Source organism: Caenorhabditis elegans, chromosome III, assembly GCF_000002985.6.
Source record: "Caenorhabditis elegans chromosome III".
Taxonomy (NCBI): domain Eukaryota; kingdom Metazoa; phylum Nematoda; class Chromadorea; order Rhabditida; family Rhabditidae; genus Caenorhabditis; species Caenorhabditis elegans.
Window position 1 is genome coordinate 6,251,621 of NC_003281.10, and position 19,816 is coordinate 6,271,436.

The following is a 19,816-nucleotide window of genomic DNA, read 5'->3' on the forward strand; positions in this document are numbered from 1 at the left end:
CGATTCTTTTTAACAACCACAACGGCATGACTACAATATCATTTTATTGGATCATGTCCTTCGCCGTCTTGCGCAGAACCAATAAAAGACATTGGTCATTGTAGATTCAGAACAATTTTGATTTTTCTTTCTATACAACTTGAAATTTAGTTTTCAAGAAATTTGGCTTTTAATATTTCATGTCTTGCAGAATGTATCGCCTTCTAGTTAAAAATTTGAAACAAATTGTTCAAATAGTGGACGATGACGTCACTGAGTTCCTAATTGGTGATCAAATGAACAATATTAAGGTTTTTCATTCTATATTTAACAAGCTTATATTTTTTAAAAAATTCCTAGATCCTAAACGATTCTTCCAATTCGCTGGTGATTTTAGTGGATACCAATGGCAAATTTTCGTACATCGGAAACTTGAATGGAGCTGAAAATAAGCTTAAAGGAGAAGGCGTTGAAATGGAAAATTTGAAAATTATTGATTCAAATGGAGGAATTGCGATTCCGGGATTCGTCGATGGTCATTCTCATCCAGTTTTTTCTGGAGATAGAGTTCACGAGTTTGCGATGAAGTTGGCTGGTGCCACGTATATGGAGGTAACAATTTTAATGTAAAATTAATATTAAACAGTTTACATTTATATTAAGCACTGACAACGTTAGATTTTTCTCTCAAAAATACGGTATCCGCTTTTCCACGCTCGAAATGTTTTCAAGTTTCAAATACTACAGTAACCCGCTCCTCGTAAATTCGCAATTATAATTAAATCTTTGATTCGCGGAGTTCTGTCTGGAAAATATCATAGTTGTACCTCACTGAACAAATGTAACATGATGTTTGAAATATAAAGTTAATCGTCCAAATAAATGGGATTTTACGCGCACAAATTACTAACTATCATAATATTTCTAGGTCCAACAAGCTGGTGGTGGAATAATGTTCACAACAAACAAGACACGAGAGGCAAGTGAGCAAGATCTCAGAAAGGATTTTGAAGAGGTAACAATGAAAATAAGCTTACTTGATATCTAGCAACAACTTCGACAAATGGTACAGAGTTCAGCTTGCCAAGAAAATGTTGCGCAGTGGAACAACTACATTAGAGGCGAAAAGTGGTTATGGTCTAAATGTGGATGCTGAGATGAAAATGCTGAGAGTTCTAGCCACTGAAAACCCAAACATCCCTCTGGAAGTTTCGGCGACTTTTTGTGGGGCTCACGCAGTGCCAAAAGTAAGAAATTGTCTGAAATTCCATTATAGTCTTGGTTACAGGGATCTACGGAATATGAGCAAACTCGTATGATTTGCGAGGAGTTGATTCCAAAAATAGAAGATGAAAAGAGAAATGGAGGATTGAAGAATGTGGAAAATATTGATGTTTTTTGTGAAAAAGGTGTTTTTGAAGTAGAGTCCAGGTAGGTATTTTCTGTTGAAGTCTGCTATGTGCGCCTACACGCTTACAAGGCCGCCTGCACATACCGCATACCTTCACGTTTGCAAAACCTGAACTCTAAACTAGTTGATTGACATTAGAATTGCATAAATCTAGCACGCACGGAAGTGGGCACCAGGCAGGCAAGTACGTCAGTACACGTATCATGGTAGTCTTTCTTGAATGTTCCAAACCTGTATTAACCCAAGAAACCAAATATCTTATTTGCAGATTATTAGCAAAATCAATTCAATTTCTTTTAATTTACAGTCAAAAGATTCTGAAACGTGGCCAGGAAGCTGGGATGGCAGTCAATTTCCATGCCGAAGAGCTCAAGTACATTGGAGGAGTTGAGATGGGAGCCAAGATTGGGGTTAGTTGGTTTTGTGTTATAATATGATAATGACTGTTAAACATGATTTGATGAAAATTGAGTCCTCAACTTTTCATTCTGTTGTACTAATCTTGTAGAAGTGTGTGGGTGAAGTTATATTTCCATGACGTTTTAATTCGTCATAGAAGATACCAAAATCGAGTTTGAGCGTTTCAAAACAGGACGCTTGATATTAAATGCATGAGTTCTGAGTTGTCCACTTGCAAAAATCATAACCAACGGGGATCTGTAATGAGAAGTTTTTAATCAGAATGAGCAACGCAACTAACCCAACATTTAGAACATCCCATGCAAATGGCTGCACAAGATAAGCCAACCAATGTTTTCCCCAATCAGTATTAAGAACTTTCATAGCCTCAAAAACAGCAGGAACCAAAAAACAAATCGAATTTGCTGCGCATGCTTTACACAAGGTTCCCTCTGATTTTTTCAATCTGTTCTTCATATGGGACATTTTCCAAAATGTTATTGATGTAGTAACTACAGTAATCATAACTACTGCTGACCGAATTATAAATAGAAACAGAGACATACTGGCCCATGGGATTATTTTTAAGTAGTTGATGTAGAATCCTCCAAAGTAAAATATTAAAACTTTCTTCGATATTATTGTATTCCAAATGAAGAAGAACGGAGCAATCAAATTCAGAATTAATATTCTCGAAAAGTTTATCTTCCAAAATTTCTCGTGATCTACAGGCCATAATACAGATGACATTCGATTTGTGGTGAGAAAGATTTGAATAAATGGTTGAGCACAATGAAGATAGTTGAGCAGTGGATAGTAAAGTTCCATAAGAAATGGATTCGATATGAAAAATTGAGCAGCTGGGAGGCAAAGTTGTGGTACGTAGACAAATAGTCTAGTAATAAAAATGTCAAGTAAAACTAAAATTAGTCCCTGTAAACTTTGACTATAATGAAATTCGGAAGAAAAATGTAATGATGTAACTGTTTTTAAGTTTAACTATCGCCTCATCAAGAAACCCGCAAAAATTTACACTCTTCAAGTGTACTACTCTCCGCTATTAATTGTCATAGTAATTATCTAATGACTGTAAGAGCACTGTAGGGTTACTGTAGTTTGTTTGTTCAGTAATATCAAAGACATGTTAGGAAGAGTAACAAATAACATATTTCCCATTGTTTTTTTAAAGTTTTTTTAATTCAAGAAATTACTCTGAAAGCTTACCACCATTGAATAAACCATAAAAAATGGATGATACCCATATGATTTCTTATGTTGCACCCACACAACATACAAAATTCTAGAGTAAAGAAAAACTGCTGGGGCTAGATAAGCAACTTGGACAAAATATTTGAAGTTTTCCATAACATACGAGTAACTTGGATCACAGTTTATACCTTGATTTGGTGTGGAGGAATTGCCACTCATTTTGCTTGATTTGTATAAGATACGAATAATACAACTGATTTGTGCATAAAACATATATTTACATGAAACTCTGACCGGAGGTTTTTTGAAATTAGTCATGTGCATCCTATGGCTTATGAACTTGGAAATTTTTTTTGTGTTTTTGATCTGGTGTTTAGATTTGATGTTTGCAAACTAACTAGTGATTGAGCTCAAAAGTTTGAAACATATATTAAAAATGTTTAATAGTATACCGTAATCCTCGTAGAAAATCTAATAGAAAAGAATAAGTACTCAATGTGATGTTAGAAGACATTCTCTGTAGCATTTGATGCTTCAGTTAAATTCGTCATGATAAGTCTCAGAAGAACTTTTTATAACACTTGCAATTTTATCAACTTAAAATCCTACTCTACTAGTTTTCTGTAACTATAAGTTTTGGTCATTTACATGGTTCACTAGATTTATCATCATATCACAACAAAACTCCGAGGAAAATATAAAAATTCAAAACTTCACTGGTTTTAAAAATCGATTACACTATGAATGGAAGGAGAAGCTAGTCGGCGCGTGCCACCAATTTCTAATCCAAATCTTATCTACCAATAAAAATTCTTCAAACAATTCATTCAAAAAATAATTTCAACGAAATATCGAAGTACCATTGCGCGAAGAAACATGAGCAGTTACAGTGTGAACTGTGATAGTTTTGGGTTTATTTTTCGGTTTACAGCATCCAATTGAGATCTCCAATACATGGTGGCGTAGTTGACCGCTGACGAATATCATTATCAACGGAGATCTGAAAATTGATTTCTTGATTCCGAATAATGTCATGTGTTCTCACCCAACATTGAGAACATCCCATGCAAATGGTTGAATGAGAAAATTGACCCAAGAACTGCCGTATGCTTCGTTGAAATTTGCGAGAGCCTGAAATTCAATACAGATATCAATACCAGAAGTCGAGAAGTTTCAAAAAGTGTTGAATTTCTAAGATCTGGAATGTCTCTCTTACCTCAAAAAATGACGGAACCATAAAACAAATTGAATGGATTACACACGCCAAACAAAGAGTCCTTTCCGATGATTTCATTCTTTTTTTCATTTTCGACATTCTTAGAAACATGATTACAGTAGAAGCTACAGTAATTATAACGGCAACTGATCTAACCAAAAATAAAAATAATGAGATATCAGCCCACTCCACTGCTTTCAACCCAAGCATGAAAAATCCTCCGAAATAGTAAATTATTATTTTTGGAGATATTATGGTATTCCAAATTATTAGGAATGGTGATAATGAGACGAATGCAACAATGAATGAAAGGTTTTTAGACCAAACTTTGTTGTGGTCAACTGGCCAGATAACTGATGACATTCGATTCAAAGTTAGAAATATTTGAATTAGAGGCTGAGCACAATGAAGATAGTTCAACAATGGGTAGTAGATATTCATAAGTAAAGAATGGGATTGAAAGAATTTTGAAGCAGGGATACATAACTGGGGTACGTAAACAAAGAATCTAGTGATGAAAATATCAAGGAGGAGGAGGATGAAGCCCTGGAAATCATCTAACTAATTTCGTGTTCTCTTTATTTTAATGTTAGTGTTTCGATATAGAGCTCTACTGATCATTTGAACTTTTTGAATGTTTTAATTGTTCTGACGGAATCTCAATGAAATCAAAAATTGGAAAGTATCTAAATGCCCTATCGATAAGTATTCAATAAACGTACCACTATACTATCCATCGAATAAATCACAAAAAACTGATGCCGACTATAAACTTTTCTATGCTTGACCCATATCACATATAGAATTCTAGCATACAGAAAAGCTGGAGGTACCATATATGCAGCTTGCAACAGATATTTTATATTTTCTACTAAATATGAATAGTTAGGATTACATTCCATATCAGTAATAGACATTGGAGTTGTTGAATTCGTGTCCATTATAAGTCTATGTAGTGCAACTATGAGTAAGTAAGAATAAAATGAAATGGTGAGTTTCCCAATTCTTCAAGTTCAATGATTATGCACTCATGTGCATTATCATTTATTTTTCGTGACTTTTGTTAGAAGAATATCATTAAAATCATTTGCAAGCATGTTATTGCTTAAAAAGTTTTCAAAGCTTTTTTATTTTAAAATGTAAAAAAAAATCATATTATTGTATTTTACAGCTTTCCAGTAAACGCAGCAAATAAATAAACAAATAATATTAAAATAAGTTGAAGACAAACCAAAATGTTTAAATTAGACAAGAAAATCAATGCTTCAAGTTTAAGAAATGAGTAACTGAAGCAACACGAATCAGATGCAAATTTTTTGATTTTGAGTTGCCGAAGTAAAAAAAACAGTTGACGAAATTGGGCATTGGAGAAGCATCACATCACATATGTCGAGCTGAAAATTAATTGAAATTTGACCACTTTTTCATTTTTAGATAAAAATTTAAGAAATTCGTGACATACCAAATGTTTTGAATATCCCAGCAAATGACCACTAGTCCGTGTAAAATTCCAGAGTTTTCGAACAACTTCGCTTTTAAGACCAGGAAGTATTCGAACTGAAATTAAGATTATAACATCTAATCTGATGGGTTTGAAGATGACCTCTGCAATTGCAGGGAGTAGATAACAAACTGATAGATACACCGATGCCCAACAAAGTCTCCGTTCAGATTCCCGAATTCTCTTCTTCATTCTAGACATTTTGATCAACATTGTAGTTGTCGCAACTACTATTGTTATTACTGATGTCAGACGGAGAATTGAAAAGAATAATGTGCTTCGTGCCTGAAAAAGGACATCACAAATTTTAACTTAACATATCAGTTTTCAAATGTTAATCAGCAACTCACCCATGAAACATATCTATAGTATAACACTACAAGACCACCATATCCATGAACTATCATTTTATCTGAAATTGCAATAGTCCATATCCATAAGCATGGCGAAATAGCCATTGTCGTTAGAATCGACTTCAACCACTTCTTCCAAAATAGCGAATAGCTTAATGGCCATAACACACAAGAAGCTCGATTTGCAACAAAGAGAATTTGAACAAGAATTTGAAATGCTTGAAGATATCGGAAGCAAGGGTAGTAAATATCCAAGAATAGAGCAAGTTTCTTGATATGCTCAAGTACGAACTCGCAAGCTTGTGGAACATAAATTAGTGGACGAGTGAAGAATATTGAGAAGTTTACTAGGATAAAACCCTGAATATTGATTGACGGGTAAAATACTTAAAAATATTGTTTTTGGAGTCTTCTATCTCTTCATAACAATATAGAGATCTATTGTAAAGTATGGTTTCCTTACTTACCGTAACACAATCTGCTAGAAAAATAGTGTAAAAACGTTGTTTTCGAAACTTTTTCCGATATTTCCAAGCAGTAATGTAAATAACTCTGGACAGAAATAATGCGGATGGTGTTAGGTAGCATAATTGAAGAAATAGTTTCAAATTTTCAATTAATGGCTCGAAATTTGTATCGCAATTTGTAACAGAAGCGGTTTCATTTATCGGCATTCGGTATTCAGCTTCAATTTTTTAAAGGGAAACGTAGCCACAAAGAATACATTTTTAAAAACAAGGAAAAGATGAAAACCAAATAAAAAAATTATACTGAGAAAAAATAATTATATGTTGGGGTGTTAAGGGCCATTCAAAATTAAAAAAGGTATGAAAGTACAGTAATCCTTTTCGAAGATGAAAAAAATCTAAACAGGTATTATTAATTGAAAGGCAAATACAAATCAGAACCCGGTGACGATTGTTCCATCCTCGACTCGACTATTACTTCTTGATCTCTTCAATATTCCAAAAACATGACGTCTCAGTTGACTCGACGCCATAACCATTACAATAGGTGTCCCCACATTTAGTATGTCCCATGAAATTGGTAGAAGGAAGTAACTGATGCTCGTTGATGTTCGCACCACTTGGAAAGCAAATAGGCTCTGAAAATTATGGAGTGATAAACGGGAAATTGGAGTACTGTAGTTTATGTCTTAGATTTTGAATGGTGGTTACTGGAATATTCATTTAGTAATTGAACAGTTAAAATTCTTGAACGCTTCGATGAATAAGTTGGGTCTCACTTCTGCGGCAGCTGTTCCTAGAAAACACGAAGATATCAAGAATGAGGCAATGCAAAGAGTACGTTCAGAAGAAACAAGTCGTTTGCTCATTCGGGTTAGTCGGAGAACGGTTATGAATGTGCATACAGCTGTGATAACTATTGTGATAGCACGGAGAATAAGCATGAACAACGTCATTGTTGCCTGAAAATTCTTTAATTTATTAGAAAAGTGCTTATCGGACAGTTGTTTCTTCTTTGCAAAAAAAGTGTTTAAACTCACCCAAATAACAACTCTCTCGTATCCAATATAAAACCCTCCAAATGTGTAGACCGGGAGTTTCTTCGAAATTATAATATTCCAAATGAACAAAAACGGAGTCAGAATTACTAATGCAATAGCATATTTCATAAAAGATTTCCAAACCTGAAAAGAATATCTTTTCAGCATTGAAACACATGTGTTTCAAAAATATTTGTTTTTTTAAAGTTTCACCTTTTAATCTTTTGATAAAATGTATTCTCATTAAAATTTAAACCCGTGAGATATTACTCATATGATCACACATGTATTTGTTTGTTGCTTTTTCTTACAAACTTTTAGAGTAAGTTCATTTTTTGCAAGACGTCATTAGTATCGTGGGAAGTCTCACCTGACTATGCTTCCAGGGAATAACTACACAGGACATACGGTTTACTGTCAAGAGTATTTGAATTATTGGTTGAGCACAATGAAGGTGTTGTTGTAATGGGTAGTAGATGGCCGGGAAGATGGGATAATTCTGAAGGAATTGCTTTTGAGCTATAGATTACGGCAGTTTATAGTTTATTAACTATTCACATAAAGGTAAAAAGTCTGAAGTATTGAGGCATAGTGATAATGTAAAGCTTAATGTGGAATACTTTGAAAGACTAGTAATTATTACTAGATCAACACGGAATTTGTTTCCCAAACAAAGACCCAACTATGTTTATTCACCTCCACAAATTCCGACATTGGCTCGCAAAACTGTGTCATGTACTGAAAAACCCTTGCAAAAAAAATATCCTGAACCACCAATGTGAAGCACGCGATGCAGCTCATAATAAACAAAATATAAAATGATTGCTTTAAATACAGATTTCTATGCTTCCAGAGCAATATGTAAAGTATTCTGGCGTGAAGCATTGCAGCTGGTAGTAGATAGACAAATTGAACCAAATATTTGAGATTTTCAGCTAACGGCGAATAACTCGAATCACATGTTCTTTCGAATAATGCTAGTTTGGTAATAATCGATAATGGAGCAGTTGATGAATCCATTTATTGAATTAATATACTGATATTATTTTTATTGTTAAATGTAGAAGTGCTTCGAGACACAACTGGAGACGGATTTATCAGAAATACGTGGTTTCGAAGTTCCCGGGAAAGTGTTATCATAACAATTGGACTTCTAGAAAAAAGTAGGTGTGAGTAAATTTTAAAACTGCTAGTGAATTCAAAAAGTCAGATTGGGAGGAAGAAATATTGGTGCTGTAAGATTATTGAAGCGTGAGACTTTTTTCTGTTTGAGTTCAGTAGTTTCGAAAAACATAGCCGAAATGAACTTTTATCTTGTCACACACACATACACACTTGAATAAGTATTGGTGTGGTGCTGAGGTTGTTCAAATTTTTGGGTCAGATTTTACGTGCACGGTAGATGGATCTGATAGGATAAGCAGGTTGTGAAGATCAACTGGTTCTACCAACTGTATACTTTCTCAGATTGTTCAATAATTCCTACGTAGAGTAAGTACAAAATCAAAAGTTCAGAATCAATACATAGATTAATGGCATATTTTACCCCAAGTGTGTATTTTATGAGGGTTTTTTGTGAATTTTTTTTGAATGAATGTCTCACTGTGTCTCTCACAATTAGAATAGTATCTATGTAATAATAGGAATTACCGATTTTCTTGTCTAGTATGTTGTTTTTTCTCAGACGTTTTTTTTTTGTAAGACTGACATCTCGTATAAGTTTCACTATACAACTGTAGTTTTTTTCTGCTTGAAAATTTCTTGGCCACAAGAATTTGTTTCATCATGCTTCATTCATTTTCTGTAAGTTTTCAAGAAAACGTACCCAACATTCAATAGATCAAATGATACACACTGAATTATATAGAATATTTCCACCAACTCGTGATCCCCTCGAAAAAATGCAAAATGTGCTTGAGCAATCAGTGAAATCACAAATCCGGAGGAAATCCATGCTGTGGCAACGCAGAGATGCCGTTCCGCCATTAGAAGCCGCTTTTTGAGTTTTGCCATTTTTGATAAAGTTATACTATTTGTGACAAGTGTTACCGAGAATGTGAATACATAAGAGATTATTTGAAATTTGGATAGGCTTGCCTTAAATGTAAGAAAGTTATTGGTATATTTCTCGACTTACCCATGGGACTCGCTTGATGTAACTAATTACAAAGCCTCCAAATATAAAATCCAAATATTTTTCCGATATAATCACATTCCAAAGTAGCAAAAATGGATAGAGAAGTATAAAAACAATAACTTTCTTCATATGAGAGCGCCATATCTGCAAAAAAAGGTTTTTTTTAACTTTCGGAGAGAAATAGAAGCAGGTGGTCGACGATTTGAGCTGTGTTGAAAATCCCTAAATAGCAGAAACCGCATCTTTTTAATATATGTTTTAGTTGTGAAAGCGGGGAAATTCGATTGAAACATACATATGCGTATTTTGTCGGCATCAACACGCAGCTTGCTCTATTTATCGACAAAAACGAGTGGATCACTGATTTTGCAGTGAACGCGTACAAATAAAAGGGGTATACAATGTTTGGAATCATCCAGTGAATTTCCAAAAACACTGAGAATCCTTCACAAAGCTGTGGGAAATATATGTGAATTCTGGTAAATGAAACATCCAGAAACATTTGAACCAAGCTCTGTAAAACGTTTTATTTAATTTGTACACTTTCTTTTTTTAAAAATTAGTTGTTACCACCAGGGAATCCAATGACCAAATTGTGAAAAACGAACTTTTCAAATATATTTTGTTATGAGTTCCCCATATCACTATAAGAATTCTCAACTGGAATAAAACACCAGGTACTAGATAAACAAATTGCGCAAAGTATTTTAAATTCTCTCTAGTTACAGAGTAAGAAGAATTGCATTGGCTCATTTTATGCTCATTATCTACTGAGTATTCGTGTATTTTTGAAATTCACTCATGCAAAATACTATATGCTTCAATTCTTTTAGCTATACCCAATGCTTAAATAACGTGCGCATTTGTATCTTTTTTTTTGAGAAAAGCTAAAGGCCAAAGTATTAAAATATTTGATTTGAATCTTCGGTCAAGGAAAATCTTTTCATTTGGAAATTTGGCCCTACATTTGGGTGTTCCTATACTACACAATACCAAATTAATTTTTATTTCTCAAAATATAAAAATTCTCTTGTTAAAAATGACTGACACAAAATTGAACAAAATAATAAATCTGTACATATTAGGAATTAAATAATAGCAGAATTTTCGAACAAAAATCCAGCATGCATTTGGGTGCAGCGAGCCACAGTACACAGTTAAGTTTAATTAATTCCATTAAGTTTTCCTGATGACAGAAGTGACTGATACAACTGTCGAATGCTTTGGAGCCATGCTTTTGACTGGAATCACATGATATCTCAATTGTCCACTGATAAGAACCATCACAATTGGTGAGCCAACGTTGAGAACATCAAATGCAAAGCCTTGAAGAAAATACACAAGATCTGTGTATGCAGCAGTTATGCTGAAGAACGCAAAGTAGCTCTGGAAGTTTAGAAAATTATAATTGTACCTTTGGGCAGATATTTACTTGAAAAAGAGCGGCACTGAAAAAAGCGGCCGACATATAAAACGATGCAAAACACAAAGTTCGCTCAGAACTTTTCAATCGATTTTCCAATCTCCTCATTTTGAATAATGTGATAGAAGTTGTGAAAACAGTAATTGTAAGAGAAATTGCCATGAAAATCATTTGGAACATTGATAGACTCGCCCAGCGAACACGTTTTGTGTAGGCCAGAGTGAAACCGCCAAATATTGAAACAGGAAACGTTTCGGATATGATAACATTCCAAATTACTAGAAATGGTGACAATGTGATAAAAGCGATTGTGACAGGGATGAAACGACGCCAGATCTCAAATTTAATTATATTATAGAATTTAGAAACGCATTTTTATGCATTTGAAATTTTCGTTAATTGTAGATTGTAGATTAATTGTAGATACAGACCTTGTAATTTGTTCAATTTGTGACGAATATCGAACATTGGTTTTGTGTTTTTCGACTTGAAAAACGTAATAAATCTTACCTGAGAATATCTCAATGGTGCCAGCACACATGTCATCCGATTGACAGTCAAAAATATTTGAATAATAGATTTTGCGGCTCTCATGTAATTGTAAATTGAAAAAATAATATTTGGAAAGAGAACATAATGCTCAAATAATGGATATAACGACGGACACAATTGAGGTATGTAAATAATAACCCGTTGTATGAATAGATCAAGAATAAGCTGAGTTAGACTCTAGAAAAACTTTTTTTTTTGGAAATTATTTTTGTTTTTTGAATAAGAAAGTTTTATGTCACATTTTTAAGAAATTACAAGATGAACAGAAACATTCAAACTTTTAGTTATTAAAAATTCACTACTGTTATAAGCGTTCTCGTTAATAAAAAAGAAACCTACAGCAATAGAGTCCATCGAAAAAATAATGAAAAACGATTGAATCATATAGATTTTTCGATGTTGGAAGAGCATAATACTGAGTATTCGAAAATGAATTATAATTCCAGGAACCATATAGAATAGTTGAGTTAAATATTTCAAATTCTCAGGCAAAGGATCATAGGTTAAGTCACATCCATCTTCAAATATATCGGAAAAACTGGAATTTTGTGACATTTCGAACAATGGCCAATTTATTACATAGCCATTTCTATATTTTTTTCGATTGTTTTCAAATTTATCCAAATATGTTTCGGTCGCTAGGAAGTAGGTAGGAAAATTAAATAAATATCACATAAATATAAATCTCTTACTTGGAAGCCGTTAGAACTGAATGAACCATTATTTTATTTTCCTTCCAGGTGATTTTTTATTTCCCTGATTGCCTGTCGTTTTTTTAGTATTTCAGACAACTTTTAGACGAATGACGAAGAAGGTTCTATAGAAAAAGCAGCTGAAAGTTTTGTAGTGGATGGTGGCGGAAGATTGTGATTTTGTGCTTTTTAAAAGTGTAAATATGGATTTTGAATCACGGAAAGTAAAATTATAGTTCTTTGTCAATACCCATGAGCTAATCACTTTCGTAATTGAGAGAATGAGCTACAATTATTTTAAAGTTGATTTTTTGAAAGAGAAAAACAGAAAAAATAGATTATTGTGGAGTGGAGTTTTTTGAAAACACTGCTAATAGAAGAAAATTACCTTTTAGATTGAGTCTCTGTCAGAAATACCGCTACGGTTTTTAAAAATCATATTTATTGAAATCTCCAAATTTTAAGCAACAGAAATCTCAAGATCTTCACTTCCGCCACTCATTGCGAACACCTGCTTTCGTAGACTTTTATTCATTGAAATCATTATCACGGGACTTCTGAAATTATTTCTAGCACTTAAGAAATGTGTTCAATAAACTAACAAAATATTGAATCCATCCCAAACGAAAATGACCAACATGAAGATAAGATTGGAATAATCAAAAGCGAATGTTTTCATATGCAAGTAACAAAATGCGCAGGCACTTAATAAGTATTCCGTTGAAATTGCAAACCAAATTCTGCACAAGAGTCTCGATTTTCGACTCTGGTTTTGAGATTTCCAGAGAATTGCTCCTGTGACAATGTTTGACAGAAGTGTGACTGCCATTGATATTTGCATATAGGTTAGTTGCCATGCGGTAGTGCCAAACTGAATTAAAAATTACTTTAAATATTAAATACAACATGTCCACAATTTTTGGAGATAATCGTTTAGCAAATGTATTTCTTTTTTAATAAGTCAAAGTCAGGATCATTCAAAGAATGCTATTAAATCTTCAATCCTTTTACTTTATTTTTTGGTATGTTCAATACTTCATCCACGAATTAAATTCTGCTCACCCAATTCACTCTTCTTGAATAATTCGGTTGAAATCCTCCAAAATAAAACTGTATATATTTGTCTGATATCAGAATATTCCAAATTATACTAAACGGAACAAATATTATCATTATCACACAAGCTGTTAATCCATGTTTCCATATTCTTCGATAGTCATTTGGTTTTAATAGGTTGAAAGTCATTCTCTCAAAACTGATGCTCATTTGAGCAACCATTTTACCCACATGAAAATAGAACCAAAGAGGATATGTTATGTCGATAAGCAATGGGTTTGCCCGGAGGAAAAATGAAAAAGATTCACAGATTTGGGGAACGAAAAGTGTCAAACGATAGTAGAAAATGTCGAAAAATAGATTGAGAAGGCTCTACAAATTTGAGAACGTCAGTCATGATAGGCAGGCGCGTTTTCATGCCTACATGCCTGCCGTGTGGCTAATTTTTTTTTAAATCTGGATCTAGTGCTGATTTACGCATTTCTTATTTTCTCGTTCAAAAGCTTACTCGGAAAACTTGTATTTTTAACAAAAATCTGAAACTGTTTTCTCCCAACTTGATCAAAAAGTTTAAGACTTTTATTTTGAAAATTTTTTTTGAAAACATTTTATCTTGTGCCTCAATTTCTCAAATCATCAAACAAGAAGATTGACTATTTATTTTTGAAATTATAAAAAAACCTGAAACAATTTCAGATTTATTCTTTTTCTAGCGTCTCCTGTGTAAATTTAGACATCACATTAGGACCTACCAAAGCTAAATCCATAGTATATAATAACCAAAACCGCCTCTGTTCATGATAATCACCTCGATGTTTCACTTGTATCACGTAAATCATTTTTGAAATTAATATAAACGATGGAATCAGATAGACAAGTTGACCCATAAGTTTTAAATTTTCTTCAAATGTTGCATAAAATCGACTACAACCCAAAAATGAAGTAGAGTTTGCCATAGTTGATACAGAAAACGGAACAATTTTTATTTTATTAAATTAACAAAAAGTTCGAAGAAAAAGTGAGCAAAGCGTGGGGGTGATATGACGAGGGAAGAAAAGTATTTGGAGAAGGAAAAGTAAATCATTTCGCTTCAGTAAATAAGAAAATTTAAGATCGGGTGCCTGGTTATAAGTCATTGGGCATATTGGGTACGCATATTGGGGGAAGTTAAAACACAACAATATCATCAAAACAAAAAATAATCCTTTGCCTCAACAAAAAGACGTCAAAATTCAATTCAATATTTTTAAAATAGGCAGGAAGGCATGAAGTAGTCTTGTGAGTTTTTTCATATATGTCAGTAAGATCATAAATATCTCATAAAGGGGGAGCCTCACTACCAGATCTGTGAAGTACCCGTAGTTTACAGAAGTAGTATACAGTAGTACTTGTTAAATCGACAGTAATTTAGACCGAATTATTACGAGTTCAAACTGCAAATTACAATAAAGAAATTATGCGAGAATACTATCATAATTAGGACTTGGTGATTCTTGTCTTGGCATTGTGTTGTTGAATGGTTTTGACATTGATCGAAGTTCCATTAGAGTTCTACCTTTTCTGTTTGATTTTAGGAACACGTGATTTCGAAATTCTTTGGCAAAATTAAGAAATATCAGTGGATAGCTGGAACAAATTATCGATCGGTTTAAATGTATTCATACATACTACTTACCCAACAGTCATTACATCGTAGATAATGAATTGAAAATCGACGAGAAATCTTGGGTACCAATCAGTGTATCGAAAAAACGCATAAAAACTCTGGAACGCTGCTTGAAAAAAGAAGGCAACAATGATGAATATAGAATTTGTAATAACTCGTCTCTCCGCATTTACAGCACTTTCTATTGGAAGATGTCTCATTAGAAGTAGAGATGATATCAGGATAAAGCTGATGGAAACGAAAATAAAAGTTAAATGAAGCTTGGATAGGCTGACCTAAAATAGGTTAATGAGTAGCAGTATTTATGAAAAATTTAAAATTTAAATTCAAAACATTAAAAAAATTTAAAATTTAAATTTAAAACATTTTAAATAATTTAAAATTTAAATTTAAAACATTTCTACTCTAAAAATCTTAAGTATATGAAAATATTCAGAACTTAAAGAAAAACTCATGTTTTCACAATAAAAAATCATCACTTACCCAGCCGACTCTTCTATGATAAATGACAAAAAATCCTCCATACCAAAAAACCACTTCTTTTTCTGAAATGACTGTATTCCAAACCACAAGGATTGGGAGTATGCAGATGATAGTTAAAAATAGTGGAATATGTCTTCTTAACTTCTAAAAAATATTTAATGTTTCATTTAAAAGTGTTTGTTCACTTGAAATTACTACCTCATCATGTCCAAATGGGATAAGAACACAAAACAATCTACTTAAAATCATTCCACACTGTGATCCTGTCTTGAATACCCGTGCATAATTGTAGATGGGGAAATAAATATCACTGATAATTGGATAATTTATGAAAATTGTTGAGAATTTTGAGCAGAGCTGAGGGAAATATAGAAAAAGTCGAACAACAAATAAGTCGAGCAATATGAGGATTATGCTCTGAAATTTAATGAGATACATTTTGTTTTCCTGCTGAAATTTTTGTCTTCTTTGCGGCTTTAGGAATCTTTGGTTGTTTATTCAATAATTTTTAATTTTGTGTGTACCATAAAATTAATAAGGTTTTTGGCAACGTATTTTCAAGCTAAACAGTTTTTACAACTTTTCCCCTTTTTTGGTGAACTCCATCATGATTCATGTGATTTGCAAAGAATCACTTGAATTTTCGACCAGCAAAAAATTTCAGCGTGATCAACATTATCTCTAAATTATAATTTTCGATTAAGGATAACATTATTGCCCTCCCACAAAAACTCACAACAACACAATCAGCAGTTAGAATCCAATATGGTAGATTACTGTATTGTGATGGGTACCGTACTCTTGTAGTAATGATAATCCAAACTAATAAGAAAAGTGTCGGAATTAACCAGAGACATTGGATCCAGTATTTGGAATTTTCGTAAAAATTTGAATATTCTTCACTGCAGTTGGTACCATATTGTTCGAGGTTGTAAATTGGAGGGCTTGACGCCATCTCTTATGTAACTACTTGTGAACTGAAAGTTGCAGTTTTAGAGATTTGAAAGAGATTGAATGTTTACTGCAACATGGAAAAGACCAACAAAACTTTGGAAACTGAAAGTTGAAACCACCACAAGTTTAATGAAGCTTCGTCGGAAAACTAATCGAAATTGATATGAAAATCAGAAGCATACACTTCTTCTTGTCAGTATCAATAACAATTATAACTCAAAAACAAGTGTTGAGAGAGAAAAAAAAAGAAAACACACGGGAGAGCTCAGAGAGAAACGAGTGAGTGTGTACATGCCTAATTGATAGTTGCTCGAGCGGAGAAAGAGAGCAGGTGTGAGCTCCTTTCTGAATATCTTGTATTAAGAGAATGAAGCTCATTTACCAAATGAGGGAATTGATAGCTTACAAGATTTTAATGGGATGTAGTGAGTGGAGGACGGAGTGAGTTGGTTAGATAATGTGAATTGGTTGTCCTGGCTACCGAATCTCCAGGGGAAGTCGGAAGAACGAAAGAGAATGAATCAAGTAAGAATACTTTAACCGTTTAATTTGTAAGCTCCAAAACTGGCAGCTTAAAGTATCAACGATTATTCGGGTAAACAATGTTTCGAAAATCGAAAATCTAATAATAGGTTAGAACAAAAAAAAAGTCGCAGCGTACTTAATGTTTCAAAATTCAAGTAAAAATTGAAAGTTCACGTAGACCTACACCCACCAGCCAGCAATTGATGCATGCTAAAATTGTACTCTTACAGAGATTTTGAATTCTAAGAATTTCAGATAATTTTATATGAAAAGTGCAAGAAATCAGAAAATGAAGCTTTCTTTTATATTAGTTACTCTCATTAAAAGCAGTGGCACCAGCATCTTGATTTGAGAAAATCTCTTACGCCAAAGGACAATTAATTTCAGATCAGAACCACTATTTGTTGACATTCCACAAAAAGTAAGAATACCTTGTCATAGTATGATGAGTGTTATGATGAATATGAGAATGAGTATTATTGATGGAAGATACACGTTGAGTTCTTCCGATTCTTGAACCGAGCACGTGACCTCGGAATTGATCACTCACCAAAAGGAGGACGAGAGGGGAACTGCAATATTGCTCTTTCAGTTTTATTTTTATTTTTTTTTAAATAAGACAACACAATATCCGATCTACATAATGAATTTTAACACCACTCACCCGACAAACAAAATATCCATAGTTGCAAATCGTAGATAGTTCATAACATCGAGCAACCAAGGAGCTTCTTTGAAAAATGCAAAGAAACTCTGCAATTAAACATTTTAATTGTTAAGTACCGTCAGTACTAGAGGTTTTAATTTAACAATCCATTTTTTATTCTTTCAATGTTATGTGTGTCTAAACGCAGATTAGCAGAAAGTTTTACCTGCGTAATTGCTTCTAGTAAAAATCCGACAGATATTAATGCAGCTGCTATACACAGTGCTCTTTCGGAAGCTTTAATTCTCTTTTTCATCGTTGTCATTTTATAAAATGTTACTGTAGTTGTCACCATTGTAATCAATACAGTTAGAATTATTAAGGTGAATTGCATAAGTGATAGTGAAGCCTGTAAATTAATGAAGCAATATAAAAATTGGATCAGAACCTACCCATGTCACCCTTCTTGTATAGCTTATTCCAAAACCTCCGTTAACATAACCAATAAAATTATCACTGATAAGAACGTTCCAAATAACTAGAAATGGTGCCAAGAAAATAACAATAAGCATTATTCGAAGTTTTTGAGACCAATTCTGGAAATATAGCTGGAACATGTGATAAATATCGCATATTCTACCTGACTATAAGTCACTGGAAACATTACACAACTCATTCGATTAACCGCAATGAAAATATGAATAACTGGTTTTATAGCAATCAAATACGACAAAAGACAGTAATAGATCCTCATAAAAACAGGAGAGTTCTTCACAATTTCTGAGAAACTCACACAAAGTTGTGGGAAATACAAAAAAGATCGAGTGAATATCAATTCATTGCTCATTGCCAAAACACTGGTGAAACAGTCAACGCTGTACAAATTGTAAAATGACTGATTTCTATAGAAATGTCGTTGTGAGACCCAAATTACGTAGAGGATACGGTAGTTAATACAAATTGCAGTGAATAGGTAGGCAAATTGATAGAAATAATGGATGTTCTCATTAAAATTCGTGTATCCAGAGATGCAATGCTCATAACTCATTTGCATAGTTTTGATAAAGATAAATGATGCTAAAATATGTACTGTGAACTGATTATTTAAAACGCCACAAATATAGATTTCCACACGAATAACTCATTAGATATGGTGGACCTGGTGGAAACAATATGCATGATTTGGCATTGAAATATGGGCCTAACAGTGAAAACACGCAATAGCTTTTTTAGAACATTGGTTCCACGTGATTTGTCTTTATTTTTAGGGTATAAGTTTAATAAGCGCTGCCGGAGGAAATTGTCCCACAAGTTTGAAATGGTATTTACAGGCCCGCGCAATGTCGCATCTCGAAGAAATTTCCGACAAAGGAATCCGCGGGATGGCTCAAGCAGGATCGGTTGCTGTTCTTCTACCATCAACAGCCTTTATTCTCCGTTTGACACCTCCACCAGCACGAAAGTTAATCGAAAATAATGTGATTGTAGCGTTGGGATCTGATTTCAATCCGAATGCATATTGTCTCGCTATGCCCATGATTATGCACTTTGGTATGTTCGATAAATTTTTGTTCGTGCCAATCTTATATTTTCAGCATGTGTAACTATGAAGCTGTCTATGCCAGAAGCACTGACTGCCGCTACTCTCAACTCGGCACATTCAATTGGAAGAGGAAAGTCTCACGGAGCAATTGCCAAAGGAAGGTAACATAATATAAAAACGAACATTTAACTTTGAAAACTAATTTCTTAAAAAATTAATTCCAGAAACGCCGATTTCGTGATTCTTTCCGCCAACTCCTGGGAGCACATCATCTACCGTATTGCTGCTCATCATGACGTCATTAACTACGTCATCAAGAATGGGAATGTTGTTGATATCTGATAATATTCTTTTTTTATTGGTTTAATATAAGTTTTTTGGGCATAAATAAACTGGTGCAGGATTACAAATGCTTTAACACTTGTTGAAAACAAAAAACTTAAATTTTAATTTATGGGCACGTTCTTTCACAATTTGAATTACTATTTAACAACTTGTTCCAGTGAGCCAGTAATACAAAATCCTACTGATCTTATCATAACCGGGTACCCTAATGACCACATT

The 19,816-nt window shown here is 33.5% G+C and overlaps 10 protein-coding genes and 1 non-coding gene across 11 annotated transcripts; 2 read left to right on the plus strand and 9 right to left on the minus strand.

The window, feature by feature from the left end:
• The first annotated feature begins 190 nt into the window (after window positions 1-190).
• On the plus strand, window positions 191-19,663 carry amdh-1 (putative imidazolonepropionase). The gene is made up of 9 exons (NM_065962.4): window positions 191-290; window positions 340-591; window positions 908-994; window positions 1,059-1,226; window positions 1,268-1,410; window positions 1,698-1,800; window positions 19,041-19,260; window positions 19,305-19,413; window positions 19,477-19,663. Exons 1-9 carry the CDS (start codon window positions 192-194, stop codon window positions 19,592-19,594), a joined length of 1,299 nt encoding a protein of 432 aa, NP_498363.2. The 5' UTR covers window position 191; the 3' UTR covers window positions 19,595-19,663.
• Window positions 1,933-3,217, minus strand: srg-8 (Serpentine receptor class gamma-8; the record flags this gene model as incomplete). Its single annotated transcript, NM_065963.1, has 3 exons — window positions 1,933-2,047; window positions 2,091-2,722; window positions 3,014-3,217. 3 exons carry the CDS (start codon window positions 3,215-3,217, stop codon window positions 1,933-1,935), a joined length of 951 nt encoding a protein of 316 aa, NP_498364.1.
• srg-9 (Serpentine receptor class gamma-9) lies at window positions 3,839-5,155 on the minus strand (the record flags this gene model as incomplete). Its single annotated transcript, NM_065964.1, has 4 exons — window positions 3,839-3,998; window positions 4,044-4,129; window positions 4,215-4,760; window positions 4,937-5,155. The coding sequence occupies 4 exons, from the start codon at window positions 5,153-5,155 to the stop codon at window positions 3,839-3,841; spliced, it is 1,011 nt and encodes a 336-aa protein (NP_498365.1).
• Window positions 4,640-4,726, plus strand: T12A2.19. The gene has a single exon (NR_052365.1). It is a non-coding gene; the product is annotated as an Unclassified non-coding RNA T12A2.19 (non-coding RNA).
• On the minus strand, window positions 5,328-6,742 carry srg-1 (Serpentine receptor class gamma-1; the record flags this gene model as incomplete). Its single annotated transcript, NM_065965.3, has 5 exons — window positions 5,328-5,608; window positions 5,677-5,771; window positions 5,818-6,000; window positions 6,066-6,428; window positions 6,536-6,742. 5 exons carry the CDS (start codon window positions 6,740-6,742, stop codon window positions 5,590-5,592), a joined length of 867 nt encoding a protein of 288 aa, NP_498366.2. The 3' UTR covers window positions 5,328-5,589.
• Window positions 6,970-8,595, minus strand: srg-2 (Serpentine receptor class gamma-2; the record flags this gene model as incomplete). The annotated part of the gene is made up of 5 exons (NM_065966.2): window positions 6,970-7,173; window positions 7,315-7,497; window positions 7,576-7,719; window positions 7,946-8,074; window positions 8,272-8,595. 5 exons carry the CDS (start codon window positions 8,593-8,595, stop codon window positions 6,970-6,972), a joined length of 984 nt encoding a protein of 327 aa, NP_498367.2.
• On the minus strand, window positions 8,596-10,465 carry srg-4 (Serpentine receptor class gamma-4; the record flags this gene model as incomplete). Its single annotated transcript, NM_001306703.3, has 5 exons — window positions 8,596-8,728; window positions 9,401-9,672; window positions 9,713-9,856; window positions 10,008-10,226; window positions 10,283-10,465. The coding sequence occupies 5 exons, from the start codon at window positions 10,463-10,465 to the stop codon at window positions 8,596-8,598; spliced, it is 951 nt and encodes a 316-aa protein (NP_001293632.1).
• Window positions 10,703-12,927, minus strand: srg-5 (Serpentine receptor class gamma-5). Its single transcript, NM_001306705.2, has 6 exons — window positions 12,768-12,927; window positions 12,380-12,519; window positions 12,027-12,325; window positions 11,646-11,864; window positions 11,145-11,471; window positions 10,703-11,098 (listed from the first exon to the last, which is right to left on the minus strand). Exons 3-6 carry the CDS (start codon window positions 12,240-12,242, stop codon window positions 10,889-10,891), a joined length of 972 nt encoding a protein of 323 aa, NP_001293634.1. The 5' UTR covers window positions 12,243-12,325; window positions 12,380-12,519; window positions 12,768-12,927; the 3' UTR covers window positions 10,703-10,888.
• Window positions 12,840-14,391, minus strand: srg-6 (Serpentine receptor class gamma-6; the record flags this gene model as incomplete). The annotated part of the gene is made up of 4 exons (NM_001306704.1): window positions 12,840-12,936; window positions 12,982-13,250; window positions 13,442-13,807; window positions 14,188-14,391. 4 exons carry the CDS (start codon window positions 14,389-14,391, stop codon window positions 12,840-12,842), a joined length of 936 nt encoding a protein of 311 aa, NP_001293633.1.
• On the minus strand, window positions 14,864-16,541 carry srg-7 (Serpentine receptor class gamma-7). Its single transcript, NM_065970.2, has 5 exons — window positions 16,321-16,541; window positions 15,783-16,001; window positions 15,585-15,728; window positions 15,111-15,376; window positions 14,864-15,061 (listed from the first exon to the last, which is right to left on the minus strand). The coding sequence occupies exons 1-5, from the start codon at window positions 16,537-16,539 to the stop codon at window positions 14,890-14,892; spliced, it is 1,020 nt and encodes a 339-aa protein (NP_498371.1). The 5' UTR covers window positions 16,540-16,541; the 3' UTR covers window positions 14,864-14,889.
• srg-3 (Serpentine receptor class gamma-3) lies at window positions 17,461-18,757 on the minus strand (the record flags this gene model as incomplete). Its single annotated transcript, NM_065971.1, has 5 exons — window positions 17,461-17,635; window positions 17,728-17,816; window positions 17,936-18,118; window positions 18,162-18,305; window positions 18,350-18,757. 5 exons carry the CDS (start codon window positions 18,755-18,757, stop codon window positions 17,461-17,463), a joined length of 999 nt encoding a protein of 332 aa, NP_498372.1.
• Window positions 19,664-19,816: the final 153 nt, after the last annotated feature.

What these genes read in the sequence shown, in the direction of transcription:
- amdh-1 (NM_065962.4), top strand. Translation starts at nt 192, where the DNA reads ATGTATCGCCTTCTAGTTAAAAATTTGAAACAAATTGTTCAAATAGTG. An exon ending in GGGCTCACGCAGTGCCAAAA is followed by an intron (nt 1,227 to 1,267) that starts GTAAGAAATTGT and finishes TCTTGGTTACAG; the next exon opens with GGATCTACGGAATATGAGCA. An exon ending in GCCCATGATTATGCACTTTG is followed by an intron (nt 19,261 to 19,304) that starts GTATGTTCGATA and finishes TTATATTTTCAG; the next exon opens with CATGTGTAACTATGAAGCTG.
- srg-5 (NM_001306705.2), bottom strand. Translation starts at nt 12,242, where the DNA reads ATGTCACAAAATTCCAGTTTTTCCGATATATTTGAAGATGGATGTGAC. An exon ending in TTTCGATGGACTCTATTGCT is followed by an intron (nt 11,865 to 12,026) that starts GTAGGTTTCTTT and finishes AAGTTTTTCTAG; the next exon opens with AGTCTAACTCAGCTTATTCT. An exon ending in CACCATTGAGATATTCTCAG is followed by an intron (nt 11,472 to 11,645) that starts GTAAGATTTATT and finishes ATTAAATTTGAG; the next exon opens with ATCTGGCGTCGTTTCATCCC.
- srg-7 (NM_065970.2), bottom strand. Translation starts at nt 16,539, where the DNA reads ATGGCGTCAAGCCCTCCAATTTACAACCTCGAACAATATGGTACCAAC. An exon ending in TAACTGCTGATTGTGTTGTT is followed by an intron (nt 16,002 to 16,320) that starts GTGAGTTTTTGT and finishes ATTAAATTTCAG; the next exon opens with AGCATAATCCTCATATTGCT. An exon ending in TCCCATTTGGACATGATGAG is followed by an intron (nt 15,729 to 15,782) that starts GTAGTAATTTCA and finishes AATATTTTTTAG; the next exon opens with AAGTTAAGAAGACATATTCC.